General features: G+C 45.9%; 1 protein-coding gene across 1 annotated transcript in view; it reads left to right on the top strand.

Annotated features, from left to right (window-relative positions):
* epha8 (eph receptor A8) overlaps nucleotides 1-16243 on the top strand; it is a 51749-nt gene that overhangs the window by 23248 nt on the left and 12258 nt on the right. The window contains exons 6-8 of the mRNA XM_068742097.1: nucleotides 631-946; nucleotides 13915-14070; nucleotides 14215-14634. Of these exons, the coding sequence (XP_068598198.1) occupies nucleotides 631-946; nucleotides 13915-14070; nucleotides 14215-14634 (892 nt within the window). The remainder of the gene's footprint in view (nucleotides 1-630; nucleotides 947-13914; nucleotides 14071-14214; nucleotides 14635-16243) is intronic.

Raw genomic sequence — 16243 nt, 5'->3', positions numbered from 1 at the left:
CTCTCCTTGGATTGTGGGGTTATTCCCATTCTTAGCACGCGCTCCTCCGCAGGAGTTCAAGACAACCTGGAAATACCCCAGCCTCAGAGTCTCATTCGGCAGATCTCCTAAACAAACAGGGGGCATCCTGGGAAATACTTTGATATCCATAACAGATCCAAATTTAAATTGGATGCTTGTTATAAATATGAATGAAAAATGCAGTCTGATGTGTTTAGAAACAGATTTGATTTATCTGCCGAGCCTGAGAGGAAGACGACAAGTAGTTCGATATAACAGAAAGCAGGTTTCACTTCTGGATGGCAGGAATATTCCCATTTCAGCTAAGAAAGATTTGCTAAATGTTTCATTATCCATCTACCGGTAATTAGCATGAAGTATGTGTAGCGTGGTCAGTTCATGTGAGGGTGTTGGAATCTATCAAATCCGACCAATCAGCATGCAGTGTTGATGTATTTGAGGCGTGGACAGTGTGATAGAAACACAAGATCAGAGGCAAACAGAGAGGGGAACCATGACAACGAGTTCAGTTTACTTGAACATTTTTCATCCTTTGCCTGATTATGAAAAGTATGTTTTACGCCCGACTGAGTGGCGTCCTGATGTCAAACCTTTTGCTCCTCCCCCCAGGTGCGAGGCGTGGGCCCGCTGACCAGACGGGGTTTCTACCTGGCCTTCCAGGACATCGGCGCCTGCATCGCCCTCACCTCCGTGCGGGTGTACTACAAACGCTGCGCGGGCGTCAACCGCAACCTGGCGGTGTTCGCCGATGTGGTGACGGGCGCCGATTCGTCCTCCCTGGTGGAGGTCAGGGGTCAGTGCGTGGACCACGCGGAGGACAGGGACGCGCCCAAGATGTACTGCAGCGCTGAAGGGGAATGGCTGGTTCCCATCGGGAGGTGCGTCTGCTCCGCTGGATTCGAGGAACACAGGGAATCCTGCGTGGGTGAGTCGACTCGGAAACGCTTTCACGCCCGATCTTTGATGTCACGTTTGTTTGTGTTGAAATAGCAGACAGCAGATGTGACTCGTCATGTGACTCTTGTGGGAACTGTGAATGAAGTGATTTGTAGTGATTTATAGCACATAAAACATCAGTAATAAAATTATACTGCATGCTCTTCCCAGTCAGGGGATTCTCCCTCATGAGCCAGCAGTGAAAAGGAGGAATTGCTGCTTGTGTTCCCTCTTGTAAAACATCAGAACAAAGCGGTGCAAATGTACTGCCTTGCACCCCGTTTGCGAATTATGACATCCAGACGAGAAGACGAGGACTCGGTATGAAATCCGCTGTGACGTTGTACCTAAATTAAGATTTATTCTCTTGCTAATCTCAGCTGAGAAACGCTGTAGTCGTCTGACTGACGCAGGATGGAGTGTGATAGAAGCTGTAGACTCTCAGCGGGTGACCGAACCTGATTGGACGCAGCAAGCAGATTTTTAGATTTTCAGATTTTTGCCTATTTCGCTCAGATAACGCGTCTCCTGATACTAAAATAAAGCAATAGAGCGTTTGTTCTGCACTAACCCCACCCCATCAGTCATCATCTGGCGCTGCCTTCCAACCTGCACCCTTGTCTGATCTCTATTTGATAGAAGAACCTTTTTTTTTTAACGACATCTATTTCAAACTTTTAACTGTTTTCCGAGCCTCTCATAATTTACGGTTTTTATTTTGTTTTTCTGACGTAAGGATTCTAAATTCATTAATTTCTCAGTCTTCTGTTTGCTCAAAATGGATTTCTGCCATTCTGAATGGGAGAAATCAACAACAAGGTGTGTCACAAAGGTTCAACACATTACTTTATTTGTATCACCGGTAATCTATAATTATAATATAATGTATAATATGTTTATTTATTTATTTTTTTTACAAAAGTTGGAATGATAAATAAATCAGAGATGTGTCGGCATTAAAATATTTTCCACACATGGTTTTTTTTAATCAGGTAATTTAAAATAGTTTAAAAAATAATTATAATTTTAGTTTGAACCTTATATTTAATAAAGCGATGGATTCAAATGGATTCCCACTAAAATTCAACAGATTTTTTTCCTTCAGAACTTTCCTTCAGATTTGGAAGTTTCTGACCTTTTCATGGAATTAAAAAAATCTGATAGCTGATGACTTAAAAAATAAACAAGTTCAGGGTCGGGTCAGTTTCTTCTTCTGCGGTTTAAAAGTGATCTCTGAGGAATCTCTGCAAGTCTCAGTGAATAATAAGCAAGTTTTCTTTTTCTGACAACGTTCAGTTTTTGTTTGGTTTTTTTTGTCTCTTAAAATTCTCCAAGGGTTGATAGGCTGACTTCATGCGGGGACGTTGCCGTGGGTTACAGTAATTAAAGCCTATTAATCACACGGGGATGGATAATTAAATGCTAAAAGCAGTTTGTCAGCTAAACGAGCCGAACGAGACACACACACACACACACACACACACACACACACACACACACACCTTTGTTGCGTCTCACCGGGGGCCCAGTGACAAACCGCCCTCTTGCTTCGACACTAGAAGCAGAGTGCGTGCGCACGTGGGAGTGCGGGTCCGGTTTGAAGGACCACTTACAGACGTTCTATAATTGGCTCGAACGCAGGAGACAAAACTCCCCTCGTGGAGCAGGTTGCATCCTGATTTAGGGGTTTGGATCCAGCGCGCAGAGATAGGATCCATCCAGGAGCCAGGATATGAAAGCATCTGGAAATAGAATTAATTTCCTCCACGATAGTTGCGTGTGTTGTATTCACCATGATATAGTGGTCGGAGCAGGAAGTGTGTGCGTGTGTGGGGGGGGGGGTCTTCTGTGAATCCTCCAGTGACGTCCTGTCTCCTCCGGTACCAAACTGGGTCGCCGTGCTAATCCACGCTCGCCACAGTCACGCACACTCGAGACCAGACAAGACACAGAAAGGCTGGGAGGGCACGAGATGGTGAAAGGAAGACGGCTTAAGTGGGGAAGGCTTCGTGCTCGTGTGTCCGCGTGTGTGCGGGGTAGACGGGAACGTGCGTGAGTAAGTGTGCGTATGTGACCGTGCGTAAATCGTTCTCCCCTGACAAAGGTGTAAGAGCTCTGGCTCGAAGCGTGCATGTGCGGGCGCGCGGGAGAGAGCACAGGGTTGCGTGACATGCCGCTCAAAGTGTCACAAGGAGGGAAGCAGTGGAAGAGGATGGAGAGAGAGAGGAGGAAGGAGGGAGGAGGGGATGACTGGACCCGTCGTCCGCTCGAGTTTGCGTCAAAACGCAGCGTGTGTGCGTGTGTGTTTGTGCGTACATGTGTGTGCAGTACTGGCGTGGCGTGTGTGTCTGTTTTTGTGCGTGCCTCCTGGTGCCAGTGAAGAATGGAATAAAGCGCCCCATGGAGCTGGAGCGATGGAGGACACACTGATAGGAGACACACACACTTAGGCTGGTCACATCCACTCAGCTCAGCCGGGCCATCCGAGCCTGCCGCGCGTGCACACACACACACACACACACACACACACACACACACACACACACACACACACTCTCCCACATGTAGGTTAGGTCACCCCTCTGCTCAGCCCCTGCATCCCGGCCCTGACCTCGCCTCAGCTTCTTCCTGTGATTCACGGCGAGCGTGAAGAATACGAGACAAACCTGTTGTGTGAACAGCAGCACCCCCCAACAGGAAGTGTTACTTTGTGACCCCCCACAGATAAATACGGCCTTTAGGATGATCTTGAATCAAAAGGAATTATTTAAATATTCCCGCAGTCACAGAAGTGTTCTTTAAAACGGACATCATTTAGTTTTATCTGGTTAACGTTTGGTAAAGCAGGATTGAATTGAATTTGTGTGGAGGTGAAGTTCCTTCCTCATTTAGCACGTCTTCATCTCCGTTCTTCAACATCGTTTATTATTAAAGCACTTTGATGATTTTATTGGCCTTCAGACGTGGTCAATTTCTTTGGATTTATGAAACTTCCACGTCCGTCAGAGCCGACCGTACAAAAAGGAGATTCATTCTTGTGTCTGATAATGTTTGAATCTGGAAGGATTAACTTTTGCTCCTGCTGTGTTTTCTTTTGAATCAAAGGATGATTTTTTGGGGGAGGTGGGAATGATGCCCCTGCAAATATCACAAAATCATAAAAATATATATTTCCAGGCTGAACTAACAAAAGGAAGCAGAGAGATTCACTTCCTGTTTTGAGTCCAGGAGGAAGTTCCTCGATTTCAGTGATGTAATTCATCCCTCACCGGCAGAAGACCGCCGCCTCATCGTCGGCTCCTCCACTGAGGGATTGTGGGATTGTTCAGCGCCTCAATAACTCGCCTGGCCTCCGAGCAAACTCTCCTCCCTGTCTTCCAGAGGAGGAAGACAAGATGAGCAAATAAAGGCAGAGCTGAGGAGGAAAATTATGTGAAATTAAAAAAAAGGTGACCCCGGACTCCATAAAAGGAGTTAAAACACTCTCATTATCTCCTTATAAATGTCATGATAAAACTTTTACGTAACAATATTATCACCTTTATTTATATTTAAAAAGTAGTCCAGGTGTTTAATAGATGGATTTATCTTAACTTCTGAAAGCCTAGATGTCACTTCCTGTATGGCTGGAGGCGGGACTTAGTTTGTCGTAACACAGCCAGGAGTGTTATTTAACTTTTGAATTTTAGAGATACAATTATCTTTTTTGTGGACATAATAAACAATAAAATAATATTTAAAATAAATGTATTTAAAATAAAGCCTTATTTTAATTAGCTTGAGCAAAAAACGACTGTAATGTCACATAAATAATAAAAAAAATTAAAAAAAAATAACATTATGAATTAATGCTAGCCTGGTGTGCGTGTGTGTGTGTGTGTGAGAGAGAGACCAGTTTTGTGCTTGTATTTCATGTCCCAGGCTTTGTATTTTATATTTGTAAACTCGCCCAGCCCGGCCCCTCCACGATTTCCACCAGGCTGTAAAGTTCCTGATGAAGATCCGGTTAAGTGATTTGGGGAACAGATGATTCGGTGAGAACTTCATTATTCCCCAGCTCACGACCACTTGAGTGGAACACGATATTCATAATTGCTGTCAGAATCAACTTGTGGCGGGCTGCTATCGAGAGCGGATGAGGAGCTAAAATTGAAACCGTCTCCAAAGAGGGGGAGACCGGGGGGAGACAGGGGGGGGGGGGGTGAAGTGATCAAATTAGTTCCATCCTCCTGGCTGTTTGTAAACAACTGCTGATCAACAAGTCTGCTACTGTTTGGAGGCAAATGACGCCGATGCTCAGAAACACCCACTTCCCACCGCCTGGGGGTGGGAAAGATGGCCGCACACACACACACACACACACACTCAAATCTGCGTCCTCGAGCACCATCTGCACACCACCTCACCAGAGACTCACATCGTCTTTTTAAGCCCCAGAAAAGGAAAGGAAAGTTTATTTAATTCAGTCAATCTAAAAATAAAAAAAATTAACGTGGCTAGTTCAAGACCGGACCAATGGGTGAAGCCGTTTCTCACGCCGGACTCACTATCCTACCATCACAACAGTCATTAGCTAAATGCTCTGCTATCACGAGCAGAGAAAATAAAACCCAAGTCGTAATAAACTGGAATAATCTTTTAATGCACGGCGACTCCGGCGTGGCGTGAGTGGCAGGCCGGGGCGAGCGGCTAATTGAAACATCCCAATAAGCTAAACGAGGATTTTCAGCTCCGTGATAACACTGGACGCTTTCCTTATGAGGTCATAAATATTCATCACGTTGTGCACACAAACGCACAAACGCACGTCGGTGACCCACACTGAACAGAAACTTTACGGACACACTAAACAACCACCATCACAGCTGCCGCTGCCCCGTGCTGCCTTTTGGGAGCCGAGGCAACCGGGACGTGTGTGTTAACGCGCGCCTCATCAAGTGTGTAAGCTGTGCACATCTGTTTGTTAGCGTGAGGGAGCATCATGAGGGATTTGCTGCCGCTGTGCCAAGACTAATTAGTGTTTCTGTGTGTGTGTCTGGTTCCCCCCCGGCTTCCTCCCACGGTCCAAATGGATCCAAAGCGGGTGAACCGGTGACTCGGAGTCACTTCACGGGATTGAATGTGAGCAGGACCGGTCGTTTGTCTTTCTGCGTGTCGGCCCCGTGGTGAACCGGCGACCTCTCCGGAGTGTGCGCTCCTTTTGGGACAATCTCAGCCGGGTCGGGATCCGACCTGCCGTGACCCTGCCGGGTTTAGAATAGGGATGGATGAAAAAAGGCGGGAAATGAGAGGAACAAAAAGGAGAAGAGGAAAGGATGGTCGTATTAATGTGCTGGTAAGCCATCAGGACCGTGCAGTGTGTGTGTGTGTGTGTGTGTGTGTGTGATAACAGAATGATCATATCTTATCACTCAAACGTCCCTCCAATCTCTGCTGTGATTGGTCGAAATCCTGAAACAAACCCACACAACGTTGGTCTGTCTCAAATGCAAACACACACACACACACACACACACACACGCACACAACAGGCCGAGGCTCCGGCTGAATTATTGATCGATTGTGTGCCACCCTTGGCCTCTGGTAGCCACCGGCGTCCCACACCAGAGTCTAAGCGCCATTAGCGCTGACAGGCGACATGATAGCCGATCACCGACAAGCTGGCAGCCTCCGCCTGATGGGACGGCGGGACATCGTCCAATGATTTCCTGCCCCGACTTCTCATTGAGTTAAACTGATGTACTCACCGGGCGCTGTCATTTACCGCCCCGTCTCCCAGGCCGGCGCCGACGGGAGAGAAGTCCGTATGGATGAGGACGGTTTAATGTTTGCCCGCGTACGTTTGCGTGAGGAATTTTAATCGCTTTGGCATTTAGAACACGGGATCCGACATCGTTAGCAGGGACGGGAAATTTTCCTCTTCCGTCAATGTCAATTGATCACTCGGGTAACGATAGACGTAATCGGGTCTGTGCTGCGTAAGTCGCCTGTCATATTATTGGAAATTAGAGAGTGTTCTCAGGCAGCGGGGGAAAATATCAGTCAAAGATTTGCAGTAATTGGCCATCATTTCCAGACCAGACAGACACTTCGTCTGTCCGCGCTCATTTAAAGTCGCCCCAATAAATTAGAACGAGTTTTGCCAACCTTCTACAAATTTGTGTTCCTGACGGTCCAGTTTGTTTGTGTGTATTTTGTATTTTTAGTAGAATTTACAGAGATGATAATGCTGAGATTGTCTTGTGACAGGACGTGACGGCATAAACAAAACAATCACTCTTCAGTCGGATTCGTAGGACCCACGAGGAGCAGTAGGTCAAAGCCAAGTCTTCGTCACGACATCAGACAAACGGAAACTCGCTCTATGATGAAGAGGACGGTCAGCGCACCATTCGCCAATTTGATTTTTCATTTCTAGAAGAATCAATATAGAAAAACACACATTTTTCATTTTAAAAACAACAACAACAAAAAATATTTTTTATTTTTTAATTCAGAGACCGGATGAGGTTTGGCTACAAAAACAAGCGCACCTCATGCCGGCGTTCCCGATTTGCTTTAACTCGGACAAAAACGTCTTTGGAACTCCGGACTGATGTGTTTGAACTCATCTAACTCAAAAGTGGTGGAGATGTTTTTGTACAACAAATGTGAGGATATTTATCAAACACAAAAGACTCCCGCCCGCTTCTCCCTGAGTCTCGCCTTGCAGGGAGCCAGGACTCCTCCCTTGTTTTAAACGGTTTCTTTGTTTCCTAGACGGATGTACGACGACTGGACCTGCACGGCGGACCGGCTGTGATCGTATTAACGCAGCGTGGCTCCTTCCCTGCACACGAATCAAAGGCGCTTGATTCATTTCCCCTCTGATGCATCGCAGCAATTTCTAATGTCAGAAAAATAGAAACGTTTAGCCTCCCTGCCGGCGTTCTCCCACCCGTCCCTTCCTCCTCCCGGGGCTTCTCCCCACGCCGTTCCGCTCTTGCGGAAATTTCCGACACACCGTCTGATCTTCTCAATCTGCCGCTAAAACTCCTTCCAGAATGTTTTTTTTTGTCTCTCCCTTCCCCCCCACTTCATCCCACTCTCTCCATCAGACACAGTTTAATGGTGACAGCCATTCAATCGGATAATTAACATCCGTTTAACGCTCATTAAGCGGGATGTATTTGTCTCCGTTTGATTCGTAATTAGTTTACCAAGCCCTTTTTCACAGGAAAGCGCGGCGGTAATGTTTCCTTTGTGATGGCTTCATTGATGGAATTGATTTGAACCCAGCAGGGAGGCCAGCGGTGTGTTCGCTGGGCCCATCGAAGCTACGCTTGTTTTCTTACTTTCCTTTCATATCAATGATCTTCAGCCAGAAATTCTGACACTTGAAGGATCTGCGCTAAAAAAATAAAACACATTGTGAATCTTTAGTGATGTAAAGTTCAACTTTTAACGCTCCTTCAATGGAAGCTACATTTATTCTTGGACGAATCAAATCCAGTTGAAGATGTTCCTCTAGTTAAGCGTTTTGGGGCGGAGTCAGATGAAGGACGCCTCCTCTGTAGCTTCATTCCGTGGGTCTGGTCGATGTTCAAACTGTTCCTAACAAACAAATGCTGCTATAAATGACTGATCGAGTTGCCGGGGGGGGGGGATTCGTGTACGACAACTTGTACATTTTGAAACCCGGCATTTTTCACCAGGGAGTTTTTTGGTCAATTTTGTCTCATGTATCCGTATTTGGTAAGTCAGAGGATGTTTCTGCCCGTCTCTGGATTGTGTAGCTTTTCTTTTGTTTGTCGTCTCATTTGCATCCAGTCTCGTTATCACAGCCAAACATCCATTAGTCCTCTCTGTCATGGATGGATGCATGGATGGATGGATGGATGGATGGATGGGCATCCGACTGGCCTGAATCAAGCTCAATGCCGACATTTACATGCACAGAACATTGCAGATGATTTAATCCTTGCAACAGTTGCTCTTCGTCCCTGATTGTGTTTTGACACCAACACAAACAAGTTGCATCCATTTATCAAGCGCTGCTCCTTAAAGGATCCTTAACCAGCGCCATCAATTCCCCCCCCCCCCCCCCCCCCCCACACACACACACACCACGGCCATCCATCCTCATGCACCTGGACAGTAAATCAGGTTCGCCTGAAATTGTAAGGGGACACCTTCGTTTACCGCGTGCTGTCGGTCGGAGCGCGGCGACGATCCAGCTGTTAATATCGCCGCTGGTGATGTAAGAGAAAGGACGGCGTCCCATTTCCACAGCTGATCTCACCGACACGTTCATCCATCATTCGGACGGCTCCATCGGGCCGTTAGTGGCTTCATGCGTTCCCCGGGGAACAACTAAGAAGCCTTCCGCTAACTTTGTCACTTGAGTTTGCAGTGCGAACACTTGCTTTTCAAGGTCGAGGACGCGAAGGACGACCTCGGCTGCCGAAGCGCAACGGGAACTTTTAGATCGGCTCATGTTGACGGATGTTGAGGGATGCGATTTAAAGCAAACATTTGTGATCGATCATGGTCTAAATTTCATCTCGTTTTTTCCACGCCGTGTCTCGCAGCCACGGCTGAAGTCCTGTCTCCAGACGTATCGATTGCACAGCAGACATGTTGACATGTCTCATGCGTGTGTTAATGACGGCTGCGTTCTACTTAAGGAGGTCTGCTTACGGTCATTGTTACACTTAGTGGAATTGCACCATTGTTACTGTTATTACGTCCGTCTGTGATTGGTCGGCGTGTCTGCGGCGCAGGCGGTCCATTATCTCATCGTTGGCGGAGTCTCGTGGGCGTTCTGCCCTCCGTCATGGCTGACAGACGGCTGCTTTCACATCACGCCCGGGGGCCGTCTTTACCGTTAGTCCCATGCAGACAGAAGGTCTTTAATATTACATGGACTGCTTTGTAGGACCGTCGCAGATCAATACGCTCGGGTCAGGCTTCGTGCTCGTTTTAGATGACGGTGCTCCTCAGGACTTCCTGCTCAACGTCTGCGATCAGTGACAGACTGACTTTGGTTGGATGTTTGGATGGTTACTTGGTTGTTTCTTGCATGGTAGTTTTGTTGGTTGCTTGGTTTCATACATCTGTGCAACAAGCAGCAGAAATGTGAGCTCAGATTTACTTTCAGTTTGTTGCAAACTGTTTTACTGAAATATTTTTTCTTCAGTAGTCCAACTTTTGCAAACATTTAATTTGATTCTGACAGGCTTTACATTCGATCGGTTTAACTTCTGGAGTTTTACTACTTCAGATCCTGAACTCGAGCTCGTATTTTTATATTTGGTTTGCTTATCACATTTAGAAGCATTTTCTAAATCCAGATAATCTGGTCGTAATTTAAATTGTGCTGCAGATGAACTGTAAAATGTTGACATTTAAAATGAATCCTTGAAGCCGAATGTTCTCCAAATGTTCACCAGTCAGCCCGGGCTGACGCCGCTCCTGTCTGCTCCTCTCTGCTCCTCTCTGCTGCTCCCCGCTTCTCCCTCAGTCTCTCTCACGCTTGGGTCGGTAATTTGCTCCCCTTTTTTATCCCAATGTATTTATTTACCCACTTATACAGGGAATAAATCAAGGTCAGCACACAAAGCCACACGCCGCTATTAAGATTCATTGTCATGCAAATTCTCCTGTAGAGAGAGCAACGCATTGACAGGCGCTGACATGCCGGGTAACATGCAAACACACACACACATGCACACACACACGCTTATAGATTCTTTAAACAAAGGAGAGAAACTGGAAACTTTTCACAACGTAACTTTTTATTTTCCATCATAGTTCATTTCGATCTCCGTGAAGTATTTTTAATTATAGAATAAATTTGATTCACAAAACTACGTTGTAAAATTCAGCTCAGGAAAAGCCGTTTCGGCAGCAGACGGTCATGCAGGTGTTCCTTCGTCAGATTCTACCCGTGCCGCTCAAGGAACTTTTGATGAAACAAGGAGCTGGCTTTTTATAGTTTAGGTTTATTTTCCGTCTGTCCTTCTGACGCCTCGCGATATCAGATCAATGCTTCAGTTTCAGTCTTTTGAAACAAAGCCATTGTAAATAAAACCGTGTCGCTCGCATTCATTCAGTAACCTGCAACTTCCTGTCAATCATTTTCTGTTCAATATGTGAATTGTGTAGCAATCAATATATCTAGATTAGGAATAAATCCTGCATCGGTGCTTTATTTAAAATAAAGGGGTACTTGCTCCATTTATCAGTATTATGTTTAAAAATCAGCGGTGCCCGTTTTGTCTGGTTCAGACAGGATCTGAATGCCCCTTGTCATCCTGTGGGAGAAAAAAAAGCAAAATACGAGTCTTTTATTCCAAACCTTTATTTAAAAGACTCCCTGTAGCGCACCGTCAGCATGAATTAAAGCTGCTAGTTGCCATTAATCTGTTAGCCGTAGCATAATGCAACACTGAATAGAACGAAGAATTCTAGTTAAATCACATTGCATAAAATATCCTCCATCGTAACCTGGAATCTGGAATCCTCTGATGATGATGATGATGATGATGATGACGATGATGATAAAATTGGATGTTTCCGTGTTTAGTGTATTTTAATGGTTTCTCTGCCGAGGGCAGAAAATGAGCGTCTGAGGTGACGTGAAAGGTTCTCAAAGCCGGCCCTGACACAAGCCGCCTTTGCATTTCCACCTGCACGTTGATGAATTCATGTTGCGGCCGCCGCCTCAGACACCCTGCGTGCTCGTCTGTGTGCGTTTTGCATTATCATAACCTATGCATGTGTGTGTGTGCACGTAGAACTTCCGGTGAATCTGTCAGAGGCTTCAAAGCGCTCGCCGCCTCTCTTCTTGATGAATGAGCTGTTCCGATGTTTATCGTGACCTGCTTTTCAACTCGGTGCGTTCACATACACACACCCCCACCCAAAGGGGGGGAAAAAAACATCAAGAGATGGAGGGATTAACGTGATAAAAAGGAGAAAAGAATCCGTCTTGTATAAATATTGTAAATAGAAATAGTCTCTGGCTCCTGCAGCCGCCATGACAGCAAAAAGAAAAAGAAAAGGCGTCATCGCCCCCGGTCTGTTTATATAGACGTGCACGCTAATGTGTGTGTGTTTGCACACATTTTAGCATCTGCTGTGTGTTTTACATTATCAGCACTTCTGCAGGTGCATGCGTGGGTGTCTGTGCTCTGTGATGCCCATTTTGAGAGATAAAGTGCATTTTTCTTGCTTTAAATGCTGCAGATTCAACTTAACTGTGATGCAGATCAATCGAAAAGGCTCCAACATGATGTTTCCGATCATCGATCAATCTGCCATTACAGATGGAAATAAAGCAGCAGGAGAGATTCAGCATTGAATCAAGTAAAACTGAGTTGTTAAGTCCGATTTCTTTCTATAACGTCTTTGCTGTGTCACGACACGAACTCCGATGCGGGTTAATCATCGTGAACTTCCTGCTGTCGACAGAACGCTGCGACAAAAGTCCGTATGAGACGCTTCCGTATAATTAGCTTCCCTGCAGCTTCCATAAGACAAACAGGCTGCTTTATTATATATTTAAAAAAAAAAAGCTGCAGCATTATTCATAAAATGAAATTAAAACTAGAATATATTTAATTCTTAAAAGTAGAGGATGGGATTAGCAGAGGAGTTGATCAAAGACAGACCATAATATCCCTTGCTGTATTCTCTTGGCCCATTGTTGTGTCCATGTTTGCGGAGGATTCTGATTGTGTTGCATCTGACAGAACAACCGCCAGACAGCAAAGTCAGGAGAGGAGGAAACAAAACCTTCCATTGTTCTTCAGACTTGGATCATTAAGGAGGCGACTTTTCCTGTATTGATCGCGATTCAAAATATTGAAGTCGCAGCACCGTCGTAAATAATCTGTTTAAAGGTCTGCGGCTTCAGGGTCACCTTTTCAACACGGATTCTTTTCCTGTTTTGAATTGGGTTTGCACAGAGGAGAAGAAAAGCTTATTCTTTTTTTATTAAAAAAGCACAAATATATATATATATTCCTCCCAGGAGTAAATGTATGTATTTATTTTAAAGCCAGAGGCATACAATGATTGTTTTTTATCCGAACATGTCTGTTTATTTCCCTTTTAAATCCATGTGTCAAAAGCTTATTCACTCTGTATGTGGGATCATTTTCACCAGCTTCAGACTGCGATCTGAACAAAGCTAAAACCGCGGTGCCGTTTCCAGATAGGAAGCTGGTGATGGATCACATGGATGCAATGGGAACTGGGAAAGCATCACTTAACTACAACGATGGGAAACTTGTGTCTCCGACAGTAATTCAGAATATATTCTCACTCTTCACTTTGTCACAGATTCACCAATGTCGCTTATCCAATTTCATGGTTCTCGTGGCACCTTTGAAGTCTAAGCGTCTAACCATAAATTTAACAAGTACATTTTGGAAAACACTGCATCCGTAAAGCAACGACCAGACGAAGCATAAATTACCCGGCGAGGACGAGCGAGCGCGAGCACGTCGGCGTTGCAGCTTTCTGAATGTGGGCGAGGTTTACCCCTGCCCCATTTACCGTAGCAGAAGCCTATTAGCCACACGGAAAAGAGAATATATTCATCGCAGCCCCTTCCATTATTAATCAGCACGCAGTTAAAAGTGAATATGTATCAGAGGAGCTGAATAAGGTTGAAACACGGTCTAGATTCCGAGGGTCTCGCTGGGAGTATCAGGAGTTCAGAGCCTTTTCAGTGTGACTTTCATCTCCCCTGGTCTCTGCAGCTACAAGCCCTGTAATTATACGTAGATTTGAAGCAGGGGGATCGGAGAATTATGTGCTTTGGAGGAGCTGACACAGTTTTTGGAAAAGTCGAAGCCGTGCTGACGTACGCCGCTCGCTATACGGTTGCTATCCGTGTCTGTTTGGGCTGAGCTCTGTCCCTGCGAGCCGTCTGTTCACTCGACTCACTCTGTCTCTCGCTATCTGCAGCCTGTGAGGTGGGATTCTACAAGCCGATGGCGGGCGATGGCCTGTGTGGTAAATGTCCTCAGCACAGCCACTCCGAGACCAGAGCTGCCATTTCCTGCCCCTGCGACTCCGACTACTATCGAGCGGCAGATGACCCGCCAGCAGCTCCATGTTCCCGTAAGCACAAACACGAGATTCACTCCGGCGCACCCAACACAAATCACGTGCCGAAAACGTGCATGCCTCAGAAATCAATCTATTTACTTAAGACAGCGATCAAAGTTGTGGATGAGCCCAGACCTCCGCCTCCCTCTTGTCCAGGCCCCCCCTCTGCGCCGGTCAGCGTCATCTCCTCCGTCAATGGGACCTCTGTGAATTTAGAGTGGGATCTTCCAATGGATACCGGAGGTCGCAGCGACTTGCAGTACGGAGTGGCGTGTCTGAAATGCTCGGGGGAAGGAGGGCCGTGCGAGAACTGCGATTCCTTCCCAGGAAGTGCGGGTGGAGGGAAGACCGGGGCGAGCATAGGACCCGGTGGAGGAGGGATGGTGGAGCGGTTGGGTTCCGTGGCAGTTCGATTCATCCCTCGGCAGACCGGGTTGACCGAGCCCTGGGTGACGGTGCTCAACCTGGTGGCTCACACCAACTACTCTTTCCGCATCCTGGCCATGAACGCAGTGACGCTTCTGAGCAACGAGCCGTCGCCGTACGCCTTGGTCAACATAACAACCAACCAGGCAGGTAGGATTCTGAACAATGGAAAACAATTCCTCACAACGAAGGCTTCGGTGCACGGCGCGTAACAAACATTCCCATTATAGAACTTAATCACCCGGAACTTAATGTGTGTCCCCTGTCCTTGGTTCTGTTTTTGTTTCTACGGTTCCTGGAATATCATTTCAGCGCTGCTCAGAAAATAACTCATGATAATGAATCAAGTTCCATAAACTCTCAAGGAGAACGAGTTTATAGCGAAAACGTTACATCAGTCAACAGGACATGTTTCACTCAGAACGCAAATGAAGCGCGCTTTATTATTCCGGGTATATTTCCATTCTGAATCCGCAGCGTCCTGGGTGGGTCGAGCTGAGTTTTCTTGGAGACGTATTTTAAACATCTTCAGAAGTGAGTTAGTGTTTCCTAAATATTGGAGCAGCCAAGTCACATGCCGTTTGCTGCCCTTAAATTAGTCTTGACCCCAGTAGCAGTTTCATTTACTGCTCTGCCCCCCTCCTGCTGTGGGTGGGGCCCCTTCATTAATTTAATGATGCCGATGTTTAAAAGTCGTTGCTGTGTACGTAAACACGATTGGTCATTATCCTACAACCGCAACCATCTACCTACGAGTATTTAAGACCGACAGGGTATGTCTTACCTGCGATGTTCCAAGTTCAAACCCTTCGTTCAGTGTAATAAGACAAATGGCCTTTGGGCATCTTGGATTCAGCTGCATCATTTCAGTTTGAATCCAATCTTAGTCCATCACATAACTGTCAGTTCGTCAATTTAGCAAATAGCGCAAAAAATAAAAATAAAAAAATCTTTGAAAGGAATGTGCTGCCTCTACATCATTTTGTGCTGATAATGAAATAGCGGCCATCGTCTCCATGAGGGCAAGCCGGAGTGGATGCATCTGTCAGCAAACTGTTTCCATCCAAGCCAGTCATTTTTCACTCCCTAACAACTCTAAATGTAACAAAATGAACCTAACTCTGTCTGTATTCTGATGAGTGTTGCAGTTATCTGCACTGATTGGGTCTCACCTGCACTCAGGTGTTCAACTTCCCAAAGTAGAGAAAAGTCTCCCGATGAAGAACTCAAACGGAGTTTCCAATAGACCTGAGAGAAACTGAAATCAGCTAATAAATTGAATTATTGGACAGACAAGAGATCAGTGTGGTCATCATCCGACAGGAGGTGAGCGACCTCCTGTCGGATGCTCCTTCTGGTGACATACGGTACCTCACACAAGCCGAAGACCATCAAGACCTTCCAAAGTTTTTTGTTTTTGTTTCTCCAGATTGTAAAATGTTTGCCAAAGTTGACAACCCGGTTTGATTCCAGTATTTCCATCCTGCTCTACGTCTTTCTTGGAACGGTTGCTGAATCCAACGCATTATGCCACGCCAGCGCCTGGCGCCGTTTCCGGAAATATTGGATCGGAACTTTAGTTTTCCCTCAGGCAACATTTTAGCTGCCCAGGCACTTAGTCCGGAATCGTAAAAATACCGTTGGAGTCCCAAACCCTGGATTTTGTCGAGTGTTTTCTGAGTGATTTTAACTTTTGAAACAGTTTGTCTGATCCGATCCAATCGTCCATTGGTTCTTGTTCCAACAGAGCTGTACATTG

The sequence above is a fragment of the Brachionichthys hirsutus genome, chromosome 8 (genome assembly GCF_040956055.1).
Source record: "Brachionichthys hirsutus isolate HB-005 chromosome 8, CSIRO-AGI_Bhir_v1, whole genome shotgun sequence".
NCBI classification, from domain to species: Eukaryota; Metazoa; Chordata; class Actinopteri; order Lophiiformes; family Brachionichthyidae; genus Brachionichthys; species Brachionichthys hirsutus.
This window is presented reverse-complemented; position numbering and strand designations above follow the sequence as displayed.